This window comes from Pocillopora verrucosa, chromosome 14 (genome assembly GCF_036669915.1).
Source record: "Pocillopora verrucosa isolate sample1 chromosome 14, ASM3666991v2, whole genome shotgun sequence".
Classification (NCBI taxonomy): Eukaryota; Metazoa; Cnidaria; class Anthozoa; order Scleractinia; family Pocilloporidae; genus Pocillopora; species Pocillopora verrucosa.
This window is the reverse complement of record NC_089325.1, coordinates 10,164,018-10,182,703: the sequence shown is the minus strand read 5'-3', so window position 1 is coordinate 10,182,703 and position 18,686 is coordinate 10,164,018. Positions and strand designations below refer to the sequence as shown.

General features: G+C 38.3%; 2 protein-coding genes across 2 annotated transcripts; both read left to right on the top strand.

Annotated features, from left to right (window-relative positions):
• The first annotated feature begins 2,384 nt into the window (after window positions 1–2,384).
• LOC131797849 (rhodopsin-like) lies at window positions 2,385–5,081 on the top strand. The gene has a single exon (XM_059115517.2). The coding sequence runs from the start codon at window positions 2,699–2,701 to the stop codon at window positions 3,656–3,658; it is 960 nt and encodes a 319-aa protein (XP_058971500.2). The 5' UTR covers window positions 2,385–2,698; the 3' UTR covers window positions 3,659–5,081.
• Window positions 5,082–14,778: 9,697 nt separating this feature from the next.
• Window positions 14,779–16,678, top strand: LOC131797847 (adenosine receptor A2a-like). The gene has a single exon (XM_059115516.2). The coding sequence runs from the start codon at window positions 14,980–14,982 to the stop codon at window positions 15,976–15,978; it is 999 nt and encodes a 332-aa protein (XP_058971499.2). The 5' UTR covers window positions 14,779–14,979; the 3' UTR covers window positions 15,979–16,678.
• Window positions 16,679–18,686: the final 2,008 nt, after the last annotated feature.

Below are 18,686 nucleotides of genomic sequence, written 5' to 3'. Positions count from 1 at the left end.
AACATGCAAATTATGTCCAATTGTGCGACGAAAGTATAACCAACCAATGAGCGGCTCTTCACGATAACCCTTTCCCGAGGGGGGAAAAGCAGTTTTTTGCAAACAAAAAAGATGCGAAAAATTATTTCCTTCTTTGTTTGACATGTAATTTTAAGAATTTTTTTGGAAGCGAATTTTTTTTTCTCGCGTCTTCTAATGAGTTGCTTGGCTAACGTGAAAATTACGTTTGTGGGACGGAGCGAGGTAGGTAAAACACTACACGCCTTTGCAAATACTTAATTATGAGTTAACGGGAACAAATTCAAAACTGCAGAGCTTTTATTCTCAAATAAAGAGAGCCTTTTCAGTGCCAACACTATTGCGACCGTCTTAGTGTGAACGATAACTAGAGTTGAGTAAAAGGTCTAGCGCTCTGCAGCACTAAAATGATTTGAGATGGGAGAGTGTTTTTCCAGGTGTCAGTAAGTTTTTGCACTAATGTATGTAAACGTAGATTAATCTTCAAAAACTTTTATAGTACAAATAACTTTTTTTCTTTGTGTGATTTCTTAGTTAATTTCTTACAAATATCATAATTAAAGTGTGTTGTATTTAGCTTTATTTAGGTACTATTTATGCAGTCTCATATTCAGACCTTCCACGGCCAAGCGGTGGGAACATTTCTGTAACAGTTAAACGGTAGGATCTGGTTATGAGATTACTATTTGGGTACAATGGCTTAATGAAATCATCATAGATCACAGAAAGTGAAAGTAAATTTATAGATATTTATTCATGAAAATGTCCGAGCGGAATATAACCACCCAGGCTCAATAACAGCCGCTATCCGGGAAATGAGCCCACATTCCTGCCATAAGGACCGGATTCGATATATGACGGCTAAGTACGAGTCTTATTGCGATCGTCATGTTTAAATTATCTTTTTGCAGCCTTTCCCCTTCCGTTACAATTTGGCTCGTTTTTATCAGAATTCTCCACCAGGCTTTGCTAAGCTGGCTCTTTAAGCTACTCTCCAGGTCTATTACCAAGTATCTTTCGCTCTCGGTCGTAAATAGAGGCCAGGTTATGTTGCTGGCGGTCAGCGGAGGTAAGTGGGGATCTCGTCTGTTGGGGTCTCTGTTGGAAACAAAATAAAAAAAAACGTTTTCACTCTAATAACAAAGCTTTAGATTTTAAAGCTTTGAAATAAAAGCAGCATGTAGATTAGGAGATCTACATGTTAATCTACATCTACGTGGAGATCTGTGATTATTACAGTCGACGGGCACTTTCTTCCGGAAGAAACCTCATTACTGCTCGACGAAGGTAGATTCCAAAAAGTTAAGGCGATCGTTGGTGTCAACAAAAACTGCGGTTCTGTGGCGCTGTGGAGATTGCATTTCAAAGCAGCTGGTCAACAAATTGACCACCCTCTGATCCAGCGGGCTGTAGATGAATCCATCTTTTTCCAAAATGGTGAGAATGAGAGACTAATGAGGGCTATCCTCCCCAAGTATACAAACCACGCCGACCCAGACTCCCCGCAGAACATTGAAGTAAACTGGCAACGACTTCTTGGCGATTCCTGTTCGTTGCACCCGCGATCAAAGTTGCCAAGTCTCTGGCTAACGCAGGGATGTCCATCATTTTTCCACTGTTTCACTCACCGCGCAATGCGTTGCAAAATGAAGAATCCTACGGAGTTTGTCAGGGTAACGAGATCCCCTATCCATTTGGAAAAACCTTTTTTGAAAATGCCGACACTCTATTTCTGGTTAGCAAGTACTGGCCAGAAATGGAGCGAAGATTGAGCATGTCCTTAATTTAAGCCTGGGCAAAATTTGAAAACTTTGGGTAAATAATCAGTGAGACACTCTCTGATAACATCCGTGTGATGCTACCATTAGGCAAACTTCAACGCAGAGACAATTCTACTTTAGTGTCTAAAGAAGTCCGTGATTGCATTAGTTTTGTTTTGCATTGCTCTTTGATTGGTTCAGAAATAATGTGCTTCCCTTTCAACCAATCAAATGTGTAACTGAATCCGATCGCAATTTAATCACTTGCGTTTTCCTGCGGAAATCTATCCTCAAAAAGGTCTTTTGTGTCTCTTTTTTTTTCATTTTATTTTCTTCTTTTCCTTTTCCCTTCTCCCTTTTTTTTTCTCGGTACATCGAGAAGAATGATTAAAACCAATGCTTCTCTTGTCTTATAGACACACAGATGATCAGTTTCCCACGGTTTAATTTAACTTTGTCACGTACCATCAATATTTATAACAAAGGGTTTCAAGAACATGTCATTTTCAAGCCGTCAGGATAAGGTCAAAAATTTGCGATTATTAATTGCTGCTCGTGGCTGCCACGCAGCCTCAATTAGATAGAGACAATTAGTTCAATGCCTTTTATAGTTTACTTAAGTCATCAAGTGCCGTAGAATTGGATGAGTTTTAATCAACTCATTAACATTGATTTCCTACCTGGTAAGTTCCAAAACAAAATTATCATTTAGATTGATTAGACCCTGCGTCAAAGATCGCTTCTAGAAGTTAGAACGTGACAGAGAGAAATGATTAACAAAGATCTCACGACGTAGCAACAAACAGCTGAGGAAACACTAAGATATCACCAAGTTCCAGAACGAAAAGAAAATACTGGATATGTGATTTCAGATTAAACCGAAAAGATTTGAGTTGAGCTTCAACGCGGCTAAAGAGTCAATGATGAACTTGACAACTTCATCAAATGGTAGCAAAGAGTCAGTTCAGGGTGTACTTCTTCTTGGCTTTATAATCATTGACTTCGTATTTGCAGCGATCATCATGATGGCAAACAGCTTTCTCTTTATCACGATTTACCGCGATCCCTGTCGATGTTTACGCACGCCCAACGTTTTTCTTATTGCAAATCTCTCCGTTGCCGATTTTTTTATGGGATTTGTCAGCTTTCTGAGAGGTATCGAACTTACCTATAGCTACCATGGCTGGGGAGAGCTTTTAATCGTCAACATCACTCAATATTTCATTGGAGCTGTGTCGATTCTCGCCGCAGTGTCGACGCTTTTGGCGATGTCTTACGATCGGTATGTTGCAGTGATTAAGCCGTTTGAATATCCACTGAAAGTGACGAACACAAAAGCGAAGATCTTCATCTTTGCGATTTGGACAAGTGCGCTAGTTTTCTCCGTGCTTCCAGTTTCGGATGTAAGGAGAGAAAAGTTTTTGCTTGCCTATTGTTACTCTCATTTCGTGATCCCATCTTTCCTCTTAACAACAATCTATGTGAAAATATACAAGGCGATTTCCCTACAAAGAGAAGAACTTAAAAATGTGCGCGCTAGTCTAACAGCTGCAGGTAGAAGGCAGCAGTTAGAGAGAGAGAACAGAATGGTCATGGCATTTATAACGATCCTTTTGATATTTTATTTGTCATTTTTGCCCTACTTTATCCACATACAGATTCTATATTTTTGCTCTTGCCGCACCTCTTACGCATACAGAGTTTATCATTATGTGGCAAACGAATTTCTCTCCGTCAGCTCCATAGTGGATCCCTTCATGTATGCTTGGAGAATTCCGAAGTTCAACCGCTCGCTTCGAATGTGTTTTCGTCGCCGAAATATCATCAGTGTGTTGCACACAACCAGTACTTTAAACCAAGGCAAAGCATCAACTCATTGACTTAATCGTATTTTTCCAACTGTTTTTCATTAAAATTCTTACACCCATCTCTTCCGAGGAAATCCAATTAGGAACCTTAAGACAGCTTAATTGCTAGTACAAAGAGCCTTTAAGTTTTAGGTCTATTTTCTTTTTTAATTCACACGCGAACGCAAAGAGAGTTTTTCAACAAGTAAACAAATTAAACGGGAACTGTGAAATAACTTTGGGAAAATCGAGACTGCGAAACTAGCGAATTTGTTATTAAAATTCTGTCATCCTCGGTATCTGGTTTTTATTTTTACCTTTTGCATTTCGGTTTTTTGTTTACAAATTTTGGCGATGTAAATTTTGGAAAATTTAGTCTCCAACCTTTGAATTCGAAAAAAAGAAATGAAACAGCAAACGCTTCACTGACAGAGCCCAGACCTATAAAGAATGATCTATAATATAGCTCAGGGTGAGGTTAAATTACCGATGAAGCAATCTACCACGCTATATATTAAATTTTTCGTTTTGACTGAGATAAGAAAACCATCAGCTACAGAACGGAAGCGGCAGTTTTTGCTATCTTCTCTGTAATCAGACTCAATTACCATCGTTTTTATAGAAGGTGGTCTTTATTAACTTAGCCACATCACGCTAAAATCTCTTTCTACTCAACACGCATGGTAACATCACGCTAAAAATCCCTTTCTACTCAACTCGCATGATAACAGCAAAACATAAAATTGAAAAAAAAATGTTTGACGTCCGGTAAGTTAAGAAACTTCCGCGTTTTCATAAATTTTTTACGTGATTAGCAATGTGGTTCGATTTTTTTGCCATATTTGGAGAGACAATTTGTGCGCGTTTATAAATAAACTTAATTTCTAGGTGAAGTAGAAATTTAAAAATGATCTCGCTTGAGACATTCGTAACATGATGTCAGGAGTGTCATTTGGACTTAGTCATACATTTCCGTCACCTACTTAATTTTTTATTCCATATTTGATATGAGAAGTTATACGAATACTAAATTAAAATGTGAATTAGACAAACTGCGTTAGTGGGGTCAACAATTATGTCGCCTGAGGCCCGTTTCTTGAATGTCCCGATGCTATATTTTTAAATCAAAATTTTTCCAATAGAGAAGCACGTTCTGGGCGCCCTAACCAGTCCATTTTGTTTCTTAGCCGATAATTCATTGTATAGTTTTCAAAACCTTTTAACCTTACAGCTTGAATGAAAACAGGACAGCTTTAGGAGCGCGTTCAGTTAACTGAAACTTCCAGAAACGGGCTTTTTGGCCCTGTCGGGAAAAGAGGCATTAGAGATTTACGGAGGTAAAATTGACGAGAATTTTCCTTTCTCCTCTAATTCCGCATTAATGTTTTTCAGGGTTATTTAGTTTTATTAAGAGTTAATAGTAAATTGGGACCCAAGAGATCCATTAAGATCACTGATCATTTCACGTGTACCTCCGCCAATGTCATCTAATGCATAACTTGCACTTATGGCAAAAAGTTATACATTGGTAAAAAAGGAAGACGACTAGGTGACCGATTCCGAGAACACCATTGTGACGTAGAAAGAAATATCAAGGACGCATTCAAACCGTTCATTAGACACTTGAATCTCCCTAATCATTCTCAGCAGCACATATGGCAGTTTGCGGCCTTTCCCTACGTCTAGGTTGTTCGGAAAGCCGCAAAACTCAAGAACAAAAATTTATCTTTCAAATCGGCACTCTTAATCCCCACGGTATCAACGAGCGCTTTCCTCTCCACAAATTTATCCTTGTTTTCTCGTCATCATATTCCCGCCAATAGCATGGCTCCATTTTCTAAATATAAACCCACCCACAATCCAGAATTTCTCCAATCGCTCTGACGAAGGGCTAACGCTCGAAACGTCAGCTTTTAAACTCTTTACGGAGGCCAATTTACGCTATCAGTTCAGTTGATAATACTAAATCACCCCGTTGTACTCTCCCACCGATGCAGCACCACAGTTTCTTCACAAACTTACCCCCCTTATTAATGCTTTTCAGTTTGGTATTTCTCTACCACTTGCACTTCTTTCAAGATGAATATGGAAGAAGAACAAGAGGCAGGTAAAAACCAAACAAAGTCAACAACATCCGGCCTAAAAGGTATTTCAGCTTTGTAAAGGTGTCAAAGTTGGCGTTCAAATCAAATTTATCGAATTATCCATGTACATATCGACTGCGTCCGAAAAAAAGCAAACGCATACTTCAACCTGCAGAACATGCAAGCAAACCCACGTGGAAAGTGGTTTTCATGTACATCCGAATATTTGTCGTTTTTGTAACGACGTTGCAGAGTCACTTTTATAATCATATAAAAGTGAACTCTTCAAGGTCTTTTAGGATGGTAACTTCTTGATAGATAAGCCAAAATGTAGGCCTTTTGACGCATGCTTTCATCGTGGGAATTTGATATCATTCCAAAGCATCAAAGTATTACTGCATGAACCAGGGCAGAAACAAGTAAGAGGGTTGCTAGAGCTGCATCACAATTAATCCATCCTGGAAAAATAATCCTGAAATTAAATTTTCAAGTTTTCATGTTCAATCCGCGTCATATTCTTTTCCGCATGGTCCTTGTTTAAGTTTATTGTTAGATTGTTTAACTTAGTATAGTTTTCCCTTCTTAGGTAAGAATTTATTTAAAATTTCCTTAAAAAATTTGCGACATTCTTGAACAACTCCATTATCTTGCTCATGTTATGAGACTGGCAAACCTTTGGCGTTCATCATTTTTCTTTTCTCTTTCTCGTTTTTCTCTCATATTGAAACAACGAATTAAAGATCCCCCGAAACACACAGTATAAATAGCATTTTTTGAAATGCTATTCCTTCACCGTTCGCAAAAATTTTCTTCCTTAACTCCTACAAAGATTGAGCGACCTTGAAAAATGAACACGTTTTCTTTGTGTCTTCGTCAATGGGCCCAAGGATCTTTTTTTTTTAATAAATTTGAGAGAAATAAATATGTGATCATTTCTGAAATCCTTTTTGGTTACATTTAGACAAAGCCTTACTCCGAAGGATGAAAAAGTTATCGTCCATAAACCTACCTTTCTGAAAGTCCTGACGGCTTCTCGCAAAAGCTTATGGATATCTTTTCGTGTGAGAATTTTAAGTGGTTATTTAAGCAAAGTGTCCACGCGTTGTTATTAATTTAACTATTTAAACTTTCGAGCGAGCGATGACATTTGGGCAATTAACTTTTTTCATGTGAATGGACCACCAGCCACATTGCACAAATAAAACCGAGAGTTAATTAACTAAACCAGTTTGTTTGTGTCATTTAGAGCACAAGTTAAAGAGTCCTACTCATATAACTCAAAACAATCTAATTGCGTGCTGGCGGGGAAAATTACCGAGGTAAAAATTTATGGTTCAACTCAAACAATAGCACGGACGATAATAAAGAAAAATCGAGCGGTAGTAAAATATGAAAAGCTATGAAAAATAACATAAGTTTTTTTTTTATGTTTTGAGTCCCCTTTTCCTTCTTTCTTTGAATTTGTCTCTTTTTTTTGTGGAAACAACACACAGGCACCTGCGATAACAAATTGTACAGGACTGCAAAACAGAAAAAAGGATACTCTTCTGCTCTACGATAGCTAAACATACGAATTACTGTTCCGGGTGTACTTGATATTCCAATCACAAAGGAATATGATCACCTCTCGATTCAACTGAAGTTTCGCATGAGCCGCAGTAATAGGTCTTCGCACCTTTGATTTGGGTGGAGATTTGTGAAACACTTATCTAATGACATAACTGAAATGAAGGAGACATTTCTCTTTAAAATTAGTTTTAGCGTAAGCTATTTCAGAATTTGAAGTCTAAAAGCTGCATTAATTAAGGTGTGCGACTCTACCTCAACCAAATTTGGCAATTATCTTAAATATAGTCTGAATCAGAGACCACGCAGATAACACGTGACAAGTTCGATTCCGGTCTAACGCTCCTCTAATTAATATTCACCAACACATCCTTCATTTTTTTGTAGCTTCTTCAACCCAATAATTGCGATCATATCGCCTTAGTCCCATCGTCTCGTCTGCATGTGTTTCAGAATGCATTTCTCTACAGATTTGCTAGTATTTTCATCGTATACACACCCACGTATATCGCTGCGTTTGAGTTCGAAAAACTATTTTTAATCAACATCATAAACTAAGCCATTCATCATATTTCAACAGGATTTCAAAGACGCTCTGATGGTTGTCCAAGACTTTTATACGTGGAAGGAATCTTGGTGGTCAAACAGCCATAAAACTCTAACTTAAGAACTATAGCGTCGTTCCATGAAAGAGGATAAACCCGCACGAAACGAGTGTAAACCGGTTTGACGAGGATGTTGGTGACCTCTGTATAGGGATCTGTGTTACCATAGAAGACCTGAAAGGAAAAATGCAGTTATGAATAATAAGTTCATTAGATAAAAGGCTCCCAGGGACAAGTGATTATTTTTCGCCTGGGTGAGGTTGGGGACTAGATGGATTTTTGAAGGGATCATAAGGGGAGCGGAGGTGGGTTATCAGTCGTCGCCAACGAAATATAAAGGAAGGGACCCGCAGTGAGGGGAAGGGGAATAGTAGAAAAACTGTCTGTCAGTGAAGGCCTAAAAAAGGGTCATAGGAATTCTGCGGATCCTTAGGGAGGATCAGGTGAATTTTATTCCGAGCCCCCCTTTCCCCCGCAGTCGACAAATGCTGACGGGTCACTAAGACAGAGGAGGAAAATTTCTACCTTTCTTCTCATCTCAGTAAAGTCTCTCACTGCACTTTGTTATAACAAAATCAAACTCAAGGTATCAGGAACTATGATCGGCGATGATGAATAACGACAAGAGCCCATTACTCCTGATAACGATACCTTGTCTCTTGTCCCATTGCCATGGTAGATACGCCAGCTGACCGCATCCAGTGAATATGCCACCTTATATGTCTTCACAAATACTGTAAACCTCTTTCCTTGGGTCGCCAAACCTTTCAGCCATCTTGGCTTCCCAAGATCCACCTGGATCCAAGGTGAAAGATCGTTGGGCAGGGCGTACCAACCTTTCTCGGCCCCAGCTCTCAGCCGTGCGCTCCAAGGAGGATATTGAGGGTAGTACGAACTTGCAGTAATGGAAGCGTTTGTAATTGTACCATTCTCCATTCCAAGTGCCTCCAAACCATCACATTGGCTCGCTAAGTAGGACGAGAATTACAAGAGCTATATTTCCAAGGATCAAAATACGAATTAGGGCTAAGGATGGCGCTTTGGCAATTTTGCAAATGGGTTTGTATTCAATGAATAGATAAAGTTTGATTTATGCATAATTCTACATTTAAAAATGTTTTGTCACTGTTATACAATTGAGATCGTTGTCTCTCATCGACGCTACAAGAGGTTATAAACTGTTTACAATCTCTTGACCCTATCAATGCTCTCGAGGAGTATCGTAAGCAACAAATGATTTTCTGCCTCCTCATCCCCTCTTCCCTGGTTGAGAAAAGCATTATTTGTTTTTACAGTACGCGCCTAAATTCCACAAGGACACAAATTTTTTACCTTTCCTCCCTTCGGGCCCCGACCCTCTCTTAAAAAACCTGCTTGCCAAGGTCCAAGTCATTCTGTAACTCTGCTTTAGTTTTGTTCATTTTTCTGTCGATATATTTTCTAGTATAGTCATCGTTTTTAAGAAGGATAAATTTATCCTACGGTACCCTAATCTCAGTCACAATTGTTTAGAGAAAGCTTTGGACATCTTTTTGGTTTCATTACCAAGACAATTGATTCCATCTGTTTGTCCGTAGCCTTCTTTACACTGACAGCTGTAGTTTCCGTGTTTATTTACACAGGTGGATGCTGTTAGATTACATTTGTGTAAATTATTGGAGCATTCATCAACATCTGAAACAAGATAACAAAGTTCGTTGTTTCAGCCTTTTTCATATCTCAAAGTTAAGTGCAACCCCATTGTCTTCATGCAATTGTATTCTTTGTCTGTTTTCTTGCTTGTTCTTGTTTTTGTTTGATCTTCCTTTTCGTTGTTATCAATGGTTGTTTATTTCGCCCGTCTATCCGACTCGTCCCAAGTAAGCGCACAACAGACGTGGACAGAATGCAAGCGCAAAGTGTGATGGGTAAGCAGAAAGTTGTTCCTCCTTCCCGTCATTCCCTTCTCTCCCACTTAAGTGTTGCACACATTTCAGTGGCGGCTGGGAACGAGTCAGCGAACGAGATTTTTTTTTTCAGTTTACAAGTATTTCTACTGACCTTGGCAATTATTTCCCGAGATGTTTTTATACCCAGAATAACACTGGCATATGAAACCTCCTGGAGTGTTAATACATTTGGAGATCTTCATATCACACGAATGGCTTCCAGCTAAACATTCATCTACGTCTAGGAACAATATTGTGATTTCGAATGACGTTATTTTCTAACGAATAAAGCTTAATTTCTACCCTTGCAAATCTTAGGTTTTTTCTTTTGCTGAAGACGGAATTAAAAAACTAGGACTGAAAGGAACAAAGGGTATCTTTAAAGAATCCCAAATTAAATCACCCCCCTTCTCCTCCCCCGCCCACATTTAAAAGAGCGGAAAGTGGGCTTCGCCGCCTCGGATCTAAATCTCTTTTAACACGAATGATGGCTGTGTTCCGTTCCGACAGATGGTAATAATAGTTGCCAAACAGCCTACCTTTACAGCTGTACTTTCCATTCAGTTGATAACCTTTTTTGCATTCACAGTAGTACCCACTGATGGTGTTAACACAGAGCTGTTCGCATTTAGAGCGATTACTTCGACACTCATTTTCCTCTAAGGAAAACAAAATAGAGAAATACATCCAGTTTGTACAAACCTGTTCATTATGAAGAATGACGCAGTTTATACGGCATAAGTATATTTGTGGTAGGTAAATCGCAGAGGTAGAATGAACTACTAGAGTATTCATAATATACAGTTCAAACTAGAAAATTAACACAAAAAGTAGAAAGAAATGGCTGACAAAAATGATCATAAAAATTCTGAAACGGAAAAAGAATCGAAGACTTATTTCATAACTTATTGCGTGTTGAAATTGGAGAGGGGAACGTGTTGAGATACGTGTGTACGCATGGATCATTCTCCGCTGACCAAAAATCATCTCATGTCTGGAAATAACTTAAATTTTTTTCTTGCTCATTCGATTCCTTATTGTTTTGTTTGCTTTCTTTAAATGGTCTTCGCAATTTCGAAAGAGATGTAGGAAATAATTTTTTTTTTATTTTGAAGTCATTCTCACCATAAGCTGTTTCCCACTTAAGTTCGTGTATCCACTTGTTGAAGATAAATGTGTAAGGCCTGGAACCACCGACAGTTATTACTACCTACGATTGCATAGGAAAATTGAATAAATGACGGTAAAGACATGATCATAAAACATTTTCTGTCCGTTTATTGCGACATCCTTCCCAATCACACGTCCTCTCTTCTCGATTTTGATGCCAGTTAAGCGAAAGATGTAGTTTTAAAATTAGAAAAAAAAATTGTCGTCTTTCCCTTTCAAAGGGAGCCACCGTATAGTTCTGTTTATCCGTGCAGGGCAGTCTTCTCTTACCAATCTCGATGATTTAAACGCGGATGTTAACATGATAAAATCGAGATTACTACAAGAACAAAAGTTAAGGGAAGACGACATGTTCTCTTGATTGAGAGGTAAAGCCGTCAGAGGTAGCAACCAAAGCCACTATAACCAGTAAAGTTTCTCTATCTCCATCCAGTATTTATTGACGAAAAGTCTAATCTTGTCTACTCGCTACCTTTTGAGCTGATACACTTATGAGTGAGTGCAGGAGCCATAGGAGGCAATTAGAGCACAGGTTTCGTACATTGCTGATCGGGTTATTCTAAATAAACACTTGAAATAATCATTTTTCAATACCTTATCTAGTTTCCAATGAGGACCGATGAGACCATCCCATCGAGTAATTTTAATGGATGTTATGGGTTTGATCAGCTTAGCATTCCTATAAAATGTGTCTGTTCTACAAAAATAAAAGCAGTTTTGTACCATTAATCCTTTACGACCTAGCGTCAGTCTGCATATTCTCCATATTGTTCTCTAGGAATTTCCTGTGGTGCTGACGAGGAGAATTTGTTTGACGATCGAGAGCTTCTTTAGTTTGTGATCATTTCCTTTATTCTCCCGACCTTAATGCCTGATTTAGGGTTGATATTGTAAGGAGAAATTAGATGAGTCACTCTAGAGGGTCAACAGATTAAAAGCAATCAGAATAATAATATGACAGTGATAATGATATCGTAATGGTAATCATAAGTCAATTAACCATTTGCCCAGACAGTTTTTCCAGATTTGATGAAAACAAAGAATGAAGTGGATCTTTCAAACTCACCAAAAACTTAGCTCAAAATCCAAACAAACATGCTTGGTGTTTCTCGCATATTAACTGTAAAGACGAATTCTCGTTAAAAACGCTTTCTTTGATACTCCAGTATAAACCGAGCAGTCACATAATAACTGACAACCCCGAATACGCATATTATTATTAGATCATTAGTAGCGTGCTCATTGGGATTAGCCCATGTGCACGTGCGTATGTTCGCTTCTTTATATATAATAATAATTTATGCCCACATATTTTCAACAGTAATTCGTCACACTTACGCGCCAGCTTCAAAATCATTTACTCCAGGATTACCCAACTCAATTGACCCTGTGGTTTGCTTGTTCGTTCCGATGATCTCAACAAAGACTTTTGCATCTGTTCCAGCGAGGTAAACTGCGGCGGTGGTGACTTGGATTTTATATGCTGAAAACAACGATCGGATAGACTATCATAGCTGATGTGGCGAATGTTACAGTGAAACAATATTTACTACCCTAAGACTCCAGTTGAATTTTGTTCATAAGTCAGAGTGCGTTTATCATGACAAAAATAATTGACAACCATGAAATATATTGAAATTCATGACATGAATGAGTGAGTGAGCTGTTTTATATCCTCATTTAATTTGTCATACATATTGGAAAGATTGAAACTAAAAAAATGGAATAGAAACCGAAAAGCAAAGTATTAACACAATAGTTCCATACTTACTTGCACCGCGTGTTGCCTGCAAGAAAGACAAGGCAATAATAAGAACAAACATTGTTTTCGGTATGGTAAGAAACTCTAGCTGATAACCGGCTGGCTTAGAAAGCAATTTTCGCGATATACTAAAGAACTTCCTGAGGAGTTTCCCAATTAAAGCAAGACCTCTAAAATTTCCAGCCTAAAATCTAAAAGATGATTTTTTTAAATGATTTATCAGCTGCTGGAAACAATACGACATACAAACACATAGCTACTAAAATGTTTAAACTTAAACAGCTGAAAACATATTTTATACTATTCTTTTATTCTAAAATTTAAACTTAGAACAAGATTCTCGTAATACAAACTTGACCTCATACAACTTTAAACAGTTTATTTTCATCACTTGACTTCTATCTCGTAATGACCAAGTCTTCAAGTCGTGGAAGAAAGAAAGTGCCCTCATTTTATCGTGAACAAGTGTTTACAAATCAGACTTAGTCAACTGCCTTAGATTGTGACAAGACAAAATGACTAGTTTTCATCAAACCAAATACATTATGAAAGGAAAAAAGTATTAACAAAATTGAACAATGGTTGTATGTTGATACTGTACAAATATTTGTTCTCTGTTTGATTCTTGATGATCATTTCAGAAGTTTTGGTCCAGAGTAATGATTATTGGAGAAATTGTCGTGGGGGAGGGGAGGGGTAAGTAGTTGATAGGGGCTGCTAGTGTTAAATGGCTGATGTCAGCGGATATCAAATATTAGTACCCAGTCACCGAAAAAGACTCGAGGACGCGTTCTCTCGTCCATTCTTCCTGGACTTCGCACGGACAAGAAAGCAAGGGAGGAAAGCAAGGGACTGGGACAACGCAAGTAAGAATTTGCGGAACATTATCAAAATCACGTCACCTTCAAGCTAGGTTTTTATAATCTCGTAGTGGATACGGAAAATTTTTTTTCCTTTGTCGATAAATTAAGGTTTTAAAAAGAATCAAATTAAGAAAGAGGAATAAAAGCATGTGCCAAACATAAGTTTTCAAAAATGGTATTCTCATCTATTGAAGCGGACGTGAATACTTCATGCAGCTAAATCAAAAACCGAAAATAAGAGATATTTGCAGTTTATCTTTGTTTTAATCATAAGACATATCAGCCGTTTTTCCAGATACAGAAGACATCTTGGTTTCTGGAGTAAAAGGCTTTTGCTATAACTATTCGAGTCGACTCGCAGAATTTGACAAAAAAACCATAATTTCGTTGATAGACTCTTATCCTGCGTCTCAAATAAACCCGTAAAAATCCATCTTGAAGCAATTTTGTACAAACGTTATCTGATTGTTTCGTTATAACAGTTTTTTATTACGATCCTGACTGGCTTGTGGGTCGTATGAAAAATTAAAACCCCATGTTTTTGGACTTTGCCGAAATTTCGTCCGTCAGAAGCATCACAGAAAATTTGAAACGTGTTTGTACTTATACATTGTAGTTCTCTTCGGTCAGATTCATTCTTTGTTGTGCGTGCTTTCCCAAACGTCATCAAATAAAATAAAATTGGAAAAGTCATTTTAAGTTTACTTTGAGTCGAAAAGTTAATTAGAAACTTGTGACGTTTTCTTAGGAAAACTCTTAATAGTCTTGGTTAATAGTTTACTTTGAGTCGAAAAGTTAATTAGAAACTTGTGACGTTTTCTTAGAAAAACTCTTAATAGTCTTGGCAACACAGCTGCCTATACAATCAGGTGAAAAGTTTCTCATGACAATGAATTTTAAACGATTATTTGAGTCAATATGAGTTCACACCGATAACAATTTCATTTTTTTGGCAAAGAATTTCACTACAGCTTTCGTTAATTACAAAAAGTTAACAGTAAAATAGAAATATAAAAAATTACAATCAAATATTTAATGATATTCGAGCAATGACAAGACGAAACAGAGTTCGTGAAACGAAGTTTGCTTAAATGTCGTGCCATTTAGTCTCAGATTATATTGAAAATTCTTTGCACGTACATGGAATGATATCGTAGATTGCTTGCGTCATTCATACATTATCTGGAAACTTTTTAGCGAATATTTAGGCCTGTTAATGGTCCAGTATGTACTCGTTGTCAGACCTAAGTTTGCAAAACAGATAATGCATCAAGTAGAAATGACATGTCTTTAATGTACATAGCTTCCCCCTCAGACAAATCTCAGGAGTTGTTCAGAAAAGGAACAATTCGTTTGTCGAGTACTGGTGTATCTACATGGTAATCGAAGACCCAAGAATGAACTCGACATTATCGGCTGATGGCAGTGACGCTCAAATAATCAGTTTTGAAGTCGTTGGTGTTGATCTCCTTGTCTTCGTGATTCTTGATTACTCTCTAGGAACAATAATCATGGTCACAAATGGCTTCCTCTTCTTCACAATTTACCACGATCCCTGTCGCTGTTTGCGGACCCCGTCTGTGTTCCTCATCGCCAGTCTTTCAGTCGCGGATTTTTTCGTCGGAGTTGTGAGCTTTCTGAGAGGTGCTGAGTTAACTTACTTCTACCGTGGTTTGGGGGACCTGCTCATTCTGAATCTGGTTGAATATTTTATCGGAGCCGTTTCGATTCTTGCCGCTGTTTCCACTCTCATGGCGATGTCGTACGAACATTATGTTGCAGTGATCAAACCTTTCCAATATCCACATAAAATCACTAACAAAAAAGCCAAGATTGCTATCGCAGTAACTTGGATAAACGGATTAATTATGTCTGTTCTTCCCATAGCTGATGTGAAAAGGGAGAACTTTCTGCTAGCTTACTGCTACTCCCATTTCGTGATTCCATCATCTGTTCTAACAGCAGTTTATGTGAAAATATACCGCGCGATTTTCCGTCAGAGCGAGGAACTTAGAAATGTCCGCGCAAGTCTCACAGCGGCCAACAGAAGGAAACAACTCGAGAGAGAGAACAGGATGGTTATCATGTTTGCGATGATCCTTTTGGCGTTTTTTCTGTCATTTATACCTTATTTTATTCACGTGCAGATTTTGTATTTTTGTTCCTGTCGAAACACGTATTCGTACAAAGTATATTACTTGGTTGCGAACGAATTTCTCTCCGTAAGCTCCATGATCAATCCTTTCATGTACGCCTGGAGACTTCCAAAGTTCAACCACTCGTTACGTTCATGGTTCCGACACAGGCGACTGACTAGAAATGTCGTGGTGGCGTGGAATGGAGCGAAATGTAACGAAAACCCGGTGATTGGCTGATGAAGAAGGCTGTCAAGGAGCATGATTACGTCAGTGCGTAATATTTAGGACAACTAACGATTGAGTTTCGTAAGCCGAAACAAAGTATTCACAACAGCCAATCAGAACTCTGTTAAACAATACAGAGCCAATCAGAACACTTTGTGCGTTGATTGCGGTCTCAGCTCAATAGTGCTGGATCCTCCTTGTCTAAACCGTAAATTGAAGCTGCTCTTCGCTGTCATTATGAAATTTTAAAGTTATAATCTAGTTATGATCTAAAATAAGGTCCGGCAATATGGCAGTTTCTTTTTTCCGTTACATTAACTGATTTTCAGATTTACATCGAATTCTGATCTCCTAACCGGGTGTTAATTCATAGGCTGAAACAATCTGCTATTATACATAGTTTAAAGGGGTTAAAACAACTAAAGAAAAGGCAGGTGAGACGAAGAGCGGTTTGAAACATTGATTTTAACGCACATTCAAAATTTACGCCAGGGTAATTAACATAAACTTCTTAGCCCATGCAAAACAAATGGTGCATGCGATCGAATTTGAGTTCAATCCGTTAAGTTTCAATTAAGGGAAATTCAACAGCTATTGTCTTGAAATATAGCACGATACCATTTTTTGCCGATACAGCGTTACTTAAGCTAAAAGTTAGATGATAAAAATGCGGTTTGGTCCGTCATTGCCGTAAACCATGTAACTAATTTGCTCACTTACCATTCATCACCTGTAATATTTTGAGACAAACAACTCTCGATAGCAAATGCGTTTTTCAAAATGTTTATTATAATGCAGTTAACACCAAAATATGAAATACAACACGAATTTCAAAACCTCATCGACCATTTAATACTCGGAACGCGTTCTACAATAATATATCACGAGAAGCAGAAATCCTCAGTTGTTTATTTTCATAATTGATTGTTTTATCATCTGATTTGAAAATGTAAATCGGGTACCGATTAAGAGTTTCTGAAGCTGACGTTTCTAACGTTGGCCCCATCGTCATTCGCTCTGATAACAATGTACTCCCCTTCTGACGTAGCACCGCAAATTTACTAGAAACTTATCCCCGTCATTCAGTTTGTTTGTCATGATTGTCTCTTTTTTCGGCTTTTCTCGACGGAACGGGGCGACGCCTTCAAGTTCTTGATTGGAGTGAAATTTAATCAAGAAAACGTCATTATTTTTGCTGGTTATTAGGAAATAGCTACGTCCTGTGGAAATCGTTTCATTTTAAAAAAAAACACGAGAATGACATTAAAACTTAACCACTAAACATCCAGAGGAAAATGAAAATTAGAAAAAAAACTATAATAAATAAAAAAAAAACCCAGACATTAAAAAAGCCTGATCATTCAGAACTACTTTCGGGTGAAACACATCGGAACACAACAGCAACCAAGATAAGCAGGGTCAGACCGCGCTTTAAATGAAAAGAGTAGAAAACGAACGGCCTGCCACAGCTGAAAACAAAACTGAAATAATCTTATAATCTTAAATTTACTGCTCGGTGATTAATTTGATTTAATTGGTTATTAGCGTTAGCGTTATTGGTTAGCGTGTTGACATATCAAGTATAGGATAATGGCATGCGGCAAAGATGAACTCTGAATACAGTTCACCGATTCAGGAGTCTTGAATCTACGCTATCGTGAGTTAGTCAAAAACCTGTTGTTCATAGGTAATACTGATAAGTGTCAACGGCGAATAATTTCTGCCGTTTGCTGTCTACCGAAAGGGTCGCGCTGTCAAAGGACCGTTTCCCTTAAGACAGCTCTCTTTCCTCTTCTCACTTCTGAATTTCGTCAACTTTGACGATCATTGAAGTATGGTGCACTCCCAAAAAACTCCGCCAAAATTCGGACGACGAATATCCGCTGATCTCCTTTTCCTTCTCCTTTTCCATCATAGCGAACGACTTCAACGCTGTCCCGTAGGATGGCCGACGGTCCTCTAGTAAGTCAACAAAGTCTGCCTCGCGTGGTGATGGCAAAATCTCGTCAATCGTTTTGCCGTGGATGGCGGAAGAAATTTCGTGGATCGTTTCTTCAACCAAGCAATTACTTTTCTGGACAAAGGATGAAGAGGGCGAATTTTGCTTCATAATTCCAACCATGTTCCCGATCTCGAGTCTTGATTGGGATACAAACTGGTTTCGAGCGACGAGCGGGCGGCAGTCAATGGGAGGGAAACGTGGTATGTTTTGAGCCCGCCTTTTTGGGGTGGAGGGTGAACGAAGATTTTCCTGCCAATCTAAGTTATCCCACATTAGCCACAAGCAATCGATCTCTTCAATTGTTTCATCCTCCTGTTGCAGTGTAATTCCCGTTTCCTCAGTCATTATCGCCCTGCTTTCCATCTCGCCTAAGGAATTGAACTCTTTCATTTGGAATATACTGAAAAACACGAGCAACAGTTGCCTAAATCCTTGTTTTTCTAGTAATTTCGCCACTTACACACGTAATTGCTGTGTTCTTAATTAGGGTCTTGACCAATGAAGACTCAGAAATTCTAGAATTTAGGAAAACTAATTCCTGGCCGTTTACGTCGGAATGACGCCTGGAAAGTACTGACGCATGGTCAAACCACACAAAGGGATCAGGGCCCAGTTGTTCGAAGGCCGATTAGGGCCATCCCAGATTCAATTTTAATCCAGGTTTCTATATTTCTCTGTTCAAAAGCCATTCTGGTATAATTTTCCCTATTTTTTTTAG

What these genes read in the sequence shown, in the direction of transcription:
- LOC131797849 (XM_059115517.2), top strand. Translation starts at nt 2,699, where the DNA reads ATGATGAACTTGACAACTTCATCAAATGGTAGCAAAGAGTCAGTTCAG.
- LOC131797847 (XM_059115516.2), top strand. Translation starts at nt 14,980, where the DNA reads ATGGTAATCGAAGACCCAAGAATGAACTCGACATTATCGGCTGATGGC.